This window comes from Anopheles nili, chromosome 3 (genome assembly GCF_943737925.1).
Source record: "Anopheles nili chromosome 3, idAnoNiliSN_F5_01, whole genome shotgun sequence".
Classification (NCBI taxonomy): Eukaryota; Metazoa; Arthropoda; class Insecta; order Diptera; family Culicidae; genus Anopheles; species Anopheles nili.
The window spans coordinates 13809034-13820416 of record NC_071292.1 but is presented as its reverse complement, the minus strand read 5'-3'; the positions used below and the strand labels follow the sequence as shown (position 1 = coordinate 13820416).

General features: G+C 49.1%; 3 protein-coding genes across 3 annotated transcripts; 2 read left to right on the top strand and 1 right to left on the bottom strand.

Annotated features, from left to right (window-relative positions):
* The first annotated feature begins 400 nt into the window (after positions 1-400).
* LOC128726462 (DNA-directed RNA polymerases I and III subunit RPAC1) lies at positions 401-1393 on the top strand. Its single transcript, XM_053820276.1, has one exon. It carries the CDS (start codon positions 407-409, stop codon positions 1391-1393), a length of 987 nt encoding a protein of 328 aa, XP_053676251.1. The 5' UTR covers positions 401-406.
* Positions 1394-1513: 120 nt separating this feature from the next.
* On the bottom strand, positions 1514-3097 carry LOC128726145 (nuclear pore complex protein Nup58). The gene has a single exon (XM_053819935.1). It carries the CDS (start codon positions 3095-3097, stop codon positions 1592-1594), a length of 1506 nt encoding a protein of 501 aa, XP_053675910.1. The 3' UTR covers positions 1514-1591.
* A 632-nt stretch (positions 3098-3729) lies between these two features.
* Positions 3730-4807, top strand: LOC128727458 (protein SCO1 homolog, mitochondrial). The gene is made up of 2 exons (XM_053821374.1): positions 3730-3807; positions 3880-4807. The coding sequence occupies exon 2, from the start codon at positions 3891-3893 to the stop codon at positions 4713-4715; it is 825 nt and encodes a 274-aa protein (XP_053677349.1). The 5' UTR covers positions 3730-3807; positions 3880-3890; the 3' UTR covers positions 4716-4807.
* The last annotated feature ends 6576 nt before the right edge of the window (positions 4808-11383 follow it).

Below are 11383 nucleotides of genomic sequence, written 5' to 3'. Positions count from 1 at the left end.
TTTCAAGTGCGCTCATCGTAATCGCCAACAGATTACTGATACGATATAAACTATCTCAAATAGGCTAATGTTTCATCGATCGAGGCAGAAAAGTCGAAAGATTTATCTCAATGTATTATTTTAAAGCACAACTTCTGATGCTTTCATAGAACCAATGTGGTTTAGCAGTATTTTATTAACGCATTCGATTAAATTAGTTTTAAAGCTCAGGAATTTTTTAGAGATTATTAGTAAAAAAAGAAGCAAAATTACTTGACAAAAAATCATTCCCCACGAACAAAAACGCTATTTTTATGAGCATCACTGTAGGAAATCTGCTGTCAAATATTGTAAACATTTTGCCGGTGTAAACATTTGCACGTGAATTCGCTGGTGGATTTTTTAGGTACGCGGAATCAGCTCAAAAATGGAAACAAAACCGTTGTTGTACCTCGAAGAATACAAACTGAAGCAGGATGCCAACGATTACGGGTTGGCCGACGAGTTTTGGGACTTTGAACGGTTCAAGCAGCAGCTGCAAATCGTTATCGTGCGCTATGAGGAAAACGATATGGAGTTCGACATGATCGGTGTGAGTCCCGCCATTGCGAACATGTTCCGTAGGCTGATGCTGAGCGAGGTACCGAGCATGGCGATCGAGAAGGTGCACATCTACAACAACACGTCGATCATACAGGACGAGGTGCTGGCACACCGGCTGGGACTGATACCGCTCCGTGCCGATCCACGGATGTTCGAGTACAAAGCCAACGAAACGGATGCTCCCACCGCGCAGGACACTCTCGAATTTGAGCTGAAAGTGAAATGCACTCGCAAGAACAAGGACTCCACGGATGTGACGAGCAACGACATCATGTACAAGAACCACAGCATCTACTCGGGCCAGATCAAATGGGTGCCGATTGGAAATCAGTCGACCGTGTACAATGAGGCTGCGGTTGGCCCGATCGATGACGACATTCTCATCAGTAAAATGCGCCCCGGACACGAGTTCGACATCAAGCTGTTTGCCGTGAAGGGAGTTGGCAAGGATCATGCAAAGTTCTCGCCGGTGGCAACCGTTTCCTATCGATTGTTGCCCGATATTAAGCTCAACCGACCGGTTGTGGGGAACGACGCGCGGTTACTACAGAAATGCTTCTCTCCGGGGGTCATCGAGATCGACAAGGATGACCACGCGTACGTGAAGGATGCCCGGTACGACAGCTGCAGTCGGAACGTGTATAGATACCCACAAATTTCCGATGCCGTTACGATGGCACGCGTCAGAAACCACTTCATATTTACGGTGGAATCGTTGGGATCGCTCAAGCCGGACGTTATCTTCGTGGAGGCGGCCAAAGTGCTGAAGAAAAAGTGTCGAATGTTTTTAGATGAAATAAAGGGAAACTGAAACCGGAAATATACTAGACCTTGTTTAGTCATGATTTTAACGTCTAAAATTCCAGAATCCGAAGGAGAAAGATGGAACTTCACGAAGACGACACGATGAGGTAAGTTATTGGCTCCAAAATAGATTTATTTTTGCCTGTCTGTCATTCCATACACTCACATTGGCTAGTGATCCGGGTTTTCAGTACCACGCATGTATTTACAATTTATTTCGCTTACTCCCCAGTGGAGGTTTCTGTAGATTGAACGCATCAGCACCCGTGGAGGACATGGCACCGAAGCCAAAACCTAACCGGTTACCAAACCCAAGCCCATCGCTCCCGGACGTGTTAGTGCCTGCGCTCATGCCAAAAAAGTTCGTCTGTCCGAAAGCGCTTTTAGTCGGGTCGGTCGAAGCCGTCCCGGTGGTTCCTCCCGGCCAGAGTGCCGTACCTGCTGCCCCAGGTTGCCTGAGCGATACGCCGAAGCTCACGTTACCCATCACCGACGAGAACGGCGTCGGTCCAGACGAAATGTTGAGTGCGAATTTGTCCACGGCACTGGCCCCGGCGTTCGCAGTGTCTTTGTTTTCGAACACGTCCGTGTGGTCGCGCAACAGGTATCGTCGCAGATTGAGGTACTGTTCCTTCTGCGTTTCCACCTTCTGGTGCAACTCGTGCAATCGGCCGGCCAACGCAACGAAGCTTTCGTAGATCTGCTGCAGGCACAGCTTCAGATCCTGTGGCGTGAAGTACTGCGGCGTGGTCAGCGAGTTCATATGCTTTTCCGTCAGCTCGACCTGCTGCTTGAGATTGATCAGATCGGACTCGTACTTATGGATCAGCTCGATGAAGTACTGCAGCGGCAGCGTGTTCTCGAACTGCAGCCCAGCAGGCGTTTCTTGCGTGCGTTGCGCCATGTCGGCCTGGTGCGTGATGCCGGACGTTTCGTGGCGCAGCATTTTAATGGCGTTCTGGTTGTTGCCGACGCTATTCGACAGCTCCGCTAGCGTGCAGTTGAGGCGCTTGATTTCGTTCGAAACGTTGGACATTTTTCTCGCCGACGAGCGCGCAATGTCGGAGCTGATCGTTTTCTGCTTTTTAATGTAATCCTTGAGGTGTTCGACCGTGCTGATGATTTCCTGCGGCACCTGCGATTCCTTCGCTTTAGTGTTGTCGTTTTTGCCCTCCACCGATTTCGGCTGGTTGGCGTTGATGTCGACACCACCCAGCCCGACCGTGGTTGTGGCTGTCGTCGCGGCCGGTGCTGGTGCGACCGTTGTGATGGGTTTGGCCGCCCCGAACAGTCCTCCTGAGGCGGTGTTTCCGAGACCGAGTGCCCCCGTAGCGCCAGTCGTTGCGGTGGCCGCGGTTCCGAAGTTAAGCGTAGGCACCGCGAATGTGGACGTTGTTGTGGCCGTCGCAGTCGTACCGGCGGACACATTCAACCCGCCGAAGGGGCTGGCCGTGGTGGAAGTGGCCCCGAGACCAAACGATAACGGTGCCGCCGTAGTCGCAGCTGTTCCGGCAGGTTTACCGAAGCTAAATCCTGGTGCGGCTGCTACTGCTGCCGTTGCCGCGACGGTGGCGGGGGTTCCGAAGGAAAATCCTGTCGCTCCCGCCACCGGTGCTGCGGCGGTTCCGGCGATGCTTGTTGTTGCCGCAGGCGTCCCGAACGAAAACGCGGGTGCCGACGTTGTCGGGGTACCGAAGCTGAAGCCAGACATTGTAACACGTTCCGTGGGGTGGGTATGGGATAAAACTACACAAAAACAAAGAAAATTTTGTGTTTTCCCTCGAGAACAAAAAAACGAGGGAAAAGCACGCACGGACTAATTTGTTGATCTACTCTTGGCACAGGAACGGGTTGGTTAGGGTTGTTTTGTTAGTTGTCATAATGCGAGGATATGACAGCAGCAATTCGTTACGACGTTCGAAAATTACAGAATACTGAAAGAAAATGGCTACAAAAAGGTTAACTAATATTTTTTATTCAAAATTTAAATCCTTTTTTTTGTTTTAATACGCAGTTTTTTCATGCCCATGGCAATATCTAGACAATAAATTCAATTTCACAACATAAACACGCTGTACCTAGTGGTTGATATCCCTGTCGGAATGGGATACGATAAATCGATCGTATTTTCACCTTTATTCTGGTGAAATGTATTGTATAAGATGTAAAAATCGAGTAAAACGTTTCTTCTAATAAAAAAGCACGTGTTAGTTAGGGATTTTACGATTTTACATCGTTGGAATCATCGAATCGTTGCGTAAATCAAGCCAGGACCTGAAGACGTCAATGTTATGAAATGTCAAAAGGATGACATTGGCCGGCGAACAGAAAACATTAAAAAAGTTCAACAAAAATAAAAAGGGTATTACACAAATAGTTTAAATGATCGTAAAACAGTTGTTTATTTAGTGCAAACAGACGGTAAATTTGAGTTTGAGTATTTCTCCCTGCTTTTAAGATGTCTCTAATCAAAATTGTGCTCTTCGTCTGCAGGAAACGCCGATATGTCGAAAATTTTGTTACGTTTGTCCAGTCGCTGTTTGGGTGAGGCTTGCGGGAATGGCGGAGCATTTAGTGGCAAAACTGGACTATCCAGTCATGGACGGTGGACATTGCAAGGATCCATGATGAGAAGGTTTGAGCACGCATCTGGTCAGCAGGATCCAATGAAGGGCAAAGGGCCAATCACGTGGAAGAGTTTTGCATTTATTGCCACCGCCGGTGTCGGTGTGCTCGGGTTCATGTGGTACGTGAAAGACGAGAAGGAACAGGCGTTGATGCGCGAACGAAAGCGGCAACTTGGTAAAGCGGCCATTGGCGGAAAGTGGGACCTGGTGGATTCCGATGGTAACCCACGAAAGTCGGCCGATTTTCTGGGCAAATGGTTGCTCATTTACTTCGGTTTCACGCACTGCCCGGACATTTGCCCGGATGAGCTGGAGAAGATGTCGGCCGTCGTTGATAACCTGGCGAAAGAGAAAGACGCCGACCCGGTGCAACCGATCTTCATCACAGTCGACCCACAACGGGACTCCAAAGAAATCGTGGGGAAGTATGTGAAGGAGTTCTCCCCGAAGCTGCTCGGCCTGACGGGCACGGTGGAACAGGTGGCACAGGTATGTCGCGCATTCCGTGTATATTTTAGCGCCGGCCCGAAAGACGAGGACAACGATTACATCGTAGATCACACCATCATCATGTACTTGGTCGATCCAAACGGGGAATTTGTTGATTACTACGGGCAAAACCGCGATAAGGAATCGATAAAGAATTCCATACTGATCAACATGCAGAAGTTTAAACAGATGACCAAAACGTCGTGGTGGTAGCCCGCTTGGAGTGTACGAAACAGAGTAGTAGCGAAGGGGTTGATAAAATATTTGTTAAGTTGAATAAACTCGGCAGCGTGTCGGCATTTTGCTTTAATGTAATAAATACGTGTTATTTATTCGTTAGAAATTGTTGAGAAACATATCGTTACCAAAGCACCGGTTTGATTAAGCTTTATAATTGCGGCTCATTTCCGAAAGGGAGCACTTTCTTTTAATTTCTTTTCCACGAAAAGCCCGCCCTTCGCAAGAGAGAACAATCGATCTTATCAGCTCACCTTGTGGGGGTTGTTTTTCAAAAGTCAAATTACTATCCCACGTGGCTTCCAGCGACATCAAAGCATGCCACGTTTAACGCTTTTTTCCGCCCATAAAACACCACCGATGGGCTGGAGTGTGGGCATGCCAAGAGCCAAGAAAGCTTGGTTCTGCCAACATTTAACCAGCGTAAAGCATAATCTGCTTTGCGAAAGTTTAATTAAGACGCGAAGAGCAAAGTTAGAGGGGTTTTCATCTTGTTTGTGTTGTAGTTTTTCGTCCGCCCGTCCCCAACCGGTGGCACGCGTGAGTGTAGAGATGTGGCGAGATGTAACGTTGAAACAGGATTACCACCCGCGTCGGTATTTCTTCACACCAAACGGCGGTGGCCGACGCCAGGCCACGAGGACGATCCGGTGGGACGTGTTTTAAAACTTAAGTCTAGTGCAAAGTTGCTTTGCGGTGATGGTTTTGCACCGTAACGCTCTCTGCAGGCCATGCCACCTCCTTGCTGGTTGGTGATCGCGGGCGGAATAATGAAAACAATAATGGCTTTGATCGTTGCGAGTGCAGAGTGCGGGCGTGTTCTCGGTGCTTTCATCATCCTGGTGTGTACGCGTTGGTAACGAGCGCCATTAGCGTGCACAACATGGTTCGTGATTTCACCGCAAAGCGCTCCGCAAAAGGTTCGCATGTCCTTGGAGCGATTGGGATGACAAATTTTCACCGAAAAACAAAAAACCGGCCTGTAAAGAGGGTGAATATTGCGTCGGGAAAACATTTTTCGACACATGGCGCGTTCAATGATTGTGTGCCGGTGCCGTAACACAATACGTACCGAAGAGTAAAGTTCTGTTTTTTTTGCTGTTTACTTTGTGCCCTCCCACGCCACTGCACATGCAACGCCGTGAGCCAGAGTGCAATGTTCACGTGCTGAAGTCCGACCGAGAACGGATGCTCTTAAGCCCAAGCCAAAACCGGCAGCATGGACACGGGCAGATTAAATTAAAACTTTCCCTCACCCTTGTTGACTGTTGTATTTTGGGCGATTTTTACGCCCCTCCCACCCTTCTCCTTTTCTCCCACCGACCGGCTACGGGTGTCCTGGAGCAGTTTCCGCTTCGCTGATGAACTTTTGCTACTTCTGCCAGCGCTTCTTGTGCCGCTGCCCGGGCACGAGCTAATGTAAATCCTTTCTTGCTAGTAGTTTTACGGGCATTTTTTTTGTTCTTTCCCACTGTGCATCGCTCTTTGCGCGAGAGCTTAAGGACATCGTCGAAATGGGTGTGCATGTAGTGTGCAAATAACTTTGCGAAAAGGGGTTGGAGAAAACAAGCGGAATTAGCAATTGGCTTGCGATAAGCATTCGAGTGCAGCTTCGGGTGTGTACTGTGGGATTTTGTAGAGAGCACACTACAAAAAAAAGGAAGAAACTTCGAGGCATATGGTCGTCTGACTTTGGGCGGTGGAATTCCGCATGTGAAGGATTAGGCATTTGGAGTAATGTTTTCCGGTTGTTTCAAGATTAATTGAAACGGTTTCAGTTGCTCCCGAGGGTGCACGATTTATTCAAAGTCCGCATGATTTATGCACCCTCTATCGGAATTAATTATTCCCATCAAAGGGGTAATGTTTGACGCCCGAATAATAAATCCTTTTTTACCTATAAGGAATCCGTAAGGAAAATGCGCCGGAAAAAGGAGCCGCAACTAAATAGATTGGTATTTAAAGCGTACTTGTGCTCCCTCAATGGTCAAGCAAGAAGGGTACACTCCGTTTCCGGTGCACATGGAAGAAAACCTTTTTCATTTTCCCCGGCAACGGAAATAATTGCTCCGCAATGGAACGTTAAGTAAACAACTAAGCCGAAGGCGACCGACGGGAACAGTATTTAAGTGAAAAGTATCCAAAACAGCAGCAGCCCGATGGGCAAGAAATAAGCATCCGGGAGGGGGCGACGATAAGCGAAAAGTTGCTGCAAACTGGACCGGAAGCATTCAAAAGGGAAGAAAAGTTTCCCATTCGTAATTGTAAGCTAGGACACACACAAACGCACACACCCGCGCGAGAACGCCCCGAAATGAAGAGGAAAAAAAGCACGACAAAACGAAGGAAGAATTTATCAACGGTCTGTCTGTCCGGATCCGGAAGAAGTTATCGAAGCCCTGGCCTGGGTGGAGTGGCTTGCTTTGGAATTTCCGTATATTTCTCCGCTTTTCGGCACATTTTTCAGCGCTTCTTCATTCGTAACGGGGTTTTGGGACGAGGCGCAAAAAGTGCCGCAAAATGAACACCGAAATCGAGACAGGGAAAGTTTTCTTCTTCTTCTTCTTCTTCGCTCTCTCTCTTTTCCTACTCGGGAATTGCCAAAGTTGATTGCTCCTTTTGGCGGTAAGCCTCCTTTTCTTTGACGGGCTTTTTTTCCCTACACCCACCACGCTGTCTGTAAGGATGTACGTGTACTTTTTGTATATCTATTTATCAGAGAGGGAGGAAAATGCATTACACAGTGGAAATGCTCGCCCCCGGAAATGGACGACCCGGCAGTGTGATTGTTGATCGTACTTGGCTTCCAGCCCGCACACTCGCCTCTTGATCGCTCGGTTTCGTCGGCTGTTTTTTTTTTCTTCCACCCTTCGAGCCCTTGGTTGAGTGACGTTTCATTTTCCCGGCCCAGACGGCAAGGATGCCAGAGGCGAGCAGCACCCTTGCCGAGTTGGTGCTTGAGCTGTTGAAAGTTATCGTAAATTGAATTTATTTCGCTCGCCCACGGTATGATATCGAACATTTCCGAATCGAATTGATTTTGCTGAATACGGCCCCGGAATGCTGGGCAGTATCGTGGCGTGTTTTTCCTTTCCATTCGTTCTCTCGCTCTCTCTCCACTCTTTACGCCAAGTGCCCTTGGTCATGGTCAGCGATGAGGGTTATTTCTGTTCCCGGTCGCGCTCCACCACCCGGTTCTCGTTTGCTTCCTCCTGTTCCGAGGACATTTGGGGCTTTTATTTGACAACGGTTGGAAGTTAATATTAATTTTTCCTGTCATGATGAGATTAGGAACTTTTATTATTGTTCGATTGGTGTTTTGAATTCGTGTTTCTACATAGAAGGCCTTGCTGCAAGTGGCCTCCCTTTTTTCGCCGGATGGGGCGGAGTGCGTCCGAGTGGAAAGAATCCTTGCGCTTCGTTTGCCATTTCGCGCTTATGGGAAGAGTTTGTTTCGTTTGATTCCGAACCACAAATTGGCCACGGTTGGGGAATATTCCCTTTTTTTTGTTGCTCGAAAAAAGCTCTCTGGCCCACCTAATGCCATCCTTTTGCAAGCTCGCCTGATGCCGTAGCGAGTGTGATGTAAATTTCCCTGTCAAATGGGCACAACATTAAACAAACGTAACACACAAACAGGGGGAGGTTTCATTCTCGCTCGCCTTCGTGCAGGAAATAATATCGTTACCGGTCATACGCGCGACGGGTGGTTCAGGACGCTCTGCCACGAAATGCATAATGGCATTCCCGGGCCTCTCGGTTTTGGTTTGATTTGTTGCGAGATCGTTTCGGTACGAGCCGTACGCTCGCCGGTATGTTTTAGCAATTTAAGTGCTAAATCACAGGGCACTCCTCCGAAAGGGGTTGCATCCTTCGGACGAAACAGAGTGGGTGGGTGTGGTGCAGAAATTTGTAGTGATTAATTTTTATTGCACATTCTATTTCATAAATCTGCTGCTACGTTGTGGCATTTCTTCCACCCACCTACCCAAAATTCCACCCTCACAAAAGCCACCCTCGAACACGGAACCTCACCAGAGTGTGGTTCGCCTTTGCCCACTTCACCCAGCTGTGAGTGTGTTTCCATTTCCGGCTCGCCTTCGTGATCTGGTTGCGCAGTAAATGGTACCAGCTGGCATGTTTGCTTTTGCGGGACTCCCTGTCCTGGGGACGAACTTTTTGGCCGAACGACTCGCAACACAGTGGTGGTGTCGTACACACGGGCACCGCAAATCGGTCCGAGGTTCCGTGTCGCCCGGGGTTTGCCAAAAATGAGAGAGTTTGTTCGTCTTCATTCCGGCGATTGCCGGTCGGGTAGAACATAAACATCTTCTTCGGTAGAGTCGCCCAATGAAAGGCATTTTGTTCCACCGGCTGACCTCTGCTGGTGGCCCTTGCCCTTGCCATCTGGCGAGAGTTTTGTTCACTATAGCGAGGGTGGTGCTTTTTTTGTTTGTGTTCCATCGTTCCATCGTTCCGTCGTCTGTAGCCGTTGTTGAGTCGTAAGAAGACACAGACCGGGTGGCTGGTGAAAGTGGCCAAAACCGAACAGAGCACGAGTGGCCCTTAATGGTGAAACGGTGGCCGTAGAAGGGTTGAAGTCTGCACCGGGTGGTTATTCTTTATGCTGAACTTACGCTCTCACATCATACGTACAATGTGGTGTAAACAAGTCACAAGCTCCAACCGGTCAGTGCCGCGTGGTTCGGTCAGAGGGATGGCAAAGGATCGCATTTCGTAAATTTTTACCACTCTCCCCCAAGCTCCACCCAGCGTCCGGCTAATCGAGTGGGGCACTCTCTCTCTCGCTCATTCTCCCTTCTGACACGTTTCACCAGATTTATTCCTCCGATGGCACATTATGGTAACTATCGCCTGAACTTAACGACACCCGGGCACGGATTGTTGTGTTTCGTGTTTTTAGGGGGTGTCGTTTTGGGGTTGGCAAGAAAATGTTTCGCTCCGGCTCATCTTCATTAAGCGGAAGCTGCCCAGACCCCCCGACAGAGGGCACTTTCTTTCTACTTTCGCTCGAAGCGAACGAACCGCCGTCGCTGCCTGTACCGTGCAGCTAATGGGTGGTCGTGAATTGCAGCACACTGAACAGTTGGCCACCATCCCAACCACCCCCCCCCCTCGAAAAGGACGAAGAAAATGCCACCCCTCGCAAGAAGCACAATTGCTGGTGTTGGCGCATGTTCTAAAGCTCCACCGATACCGGGCGGGAGGGCCATTTCCCATCGGTCGTACATTTAATGCTCGCGTTTTATTGTGCAATGCGAGTGCCATAAAACACGCGTCCATACGTGCGGGGGAGATAAAGGGGGTGGGAGGGGGCATGCGAAGGGTGGGAATTGGGGACCAATCGAACCCACCTCCCTTCGATCCGCCATACGCGGTGCAATGATGTGCTTGTTTGGCAATCATCATAAATTGTTCGCCCCTTCCTCTTGTGTGTGCGCGTTCTCCCCCCAGTCGCTTGTGTCCTTACGCTGTGGGGTGTCCTTTACGCTGTGAAATGTCGCCCGCTAGCCACCCTCGGGTGAGTAACTTTTTCAATAACACCCATCTACCAGCTGCCGGGGGAAGCAAAAAAAAAAACGACCCACAACGCGCTTTCCCCGTGGTGGATGGTGGATGGAAGGAATTTTAATTTCACCACACGAAGGACCCACCACACGGAGACCGCCTTATGCAGACCACCGAAAGGGAGGCAAACGGCCCATGGAACTGAACGGGAGCACATGTGTAGCGGCCCACATTACGAGCAATCAAAGAAACAGATGACGACGAGCATTAGCGGGTGGGTTGTGCATAAATATTTCCATACTGTATCGGTTTACTGGGAATTCTTTCGAAGGGGATGTTTTTCCCAGCATTTTTTTTCTTCTCTGTATTGATGCCGCTCTCTCTCTCTCGCTCGCACAACCCGCTTTTCCGGCCCATTCGGTGGCTTTGTTTGCGGTTCTGGCGGCTTTATTTACGAGCTATTCGGTTGCGAGCGTGGCGTACAGGCCACGGGGCATTGTGAGATAAATTTATTCGATTTATTTATTGCTTGTAATACGCTGCCACTGCAACGATCGAAGCGGGGGGTTTATTTTTACTTCATCCGGAATGCTGGCGATTGCGCTTAGTGTCGGCCATTCGGAATTGTGGTGCTCTTTTGTCTTCGTTTTCGGTCACGCTTTCTTCCGGTCGGTGGAGCAACAGCTCTCTGTCTTTCTCTCTTCGCGCCGAACAACAGCACGCCCATCAATATATATTTGCGGCCAGGCTTTATTTATGCCATCCGTTTTGAATTGTCCCCGCATCCCCGGCCGGTGGCATTCGGATCCGGAAAGTGCAATATCCGGCACCGCTAAAAGCTGCTCCATCGCTTTATCGGGCGGGAGTTGAATATTTTGCACCCATTTTGTTTCAATCGTGCGCGATTTCCGGGCACAAATAAACCCCCAAAAAAATAAGACAAACGGCGCCGGAATGCTGACAAGTGAAGGGTGCTTAGAAAAGGGGTTTTAGACACTTTTTTCTTGCCTTGTTCGGGTATGTTCTTCCATGGAACGCAGCGCTGGAATGTAATCGGGCGAATAAATCATGCCAAACCACGGTACGATCCAATTTTTATTTCATTGTAACGCTGC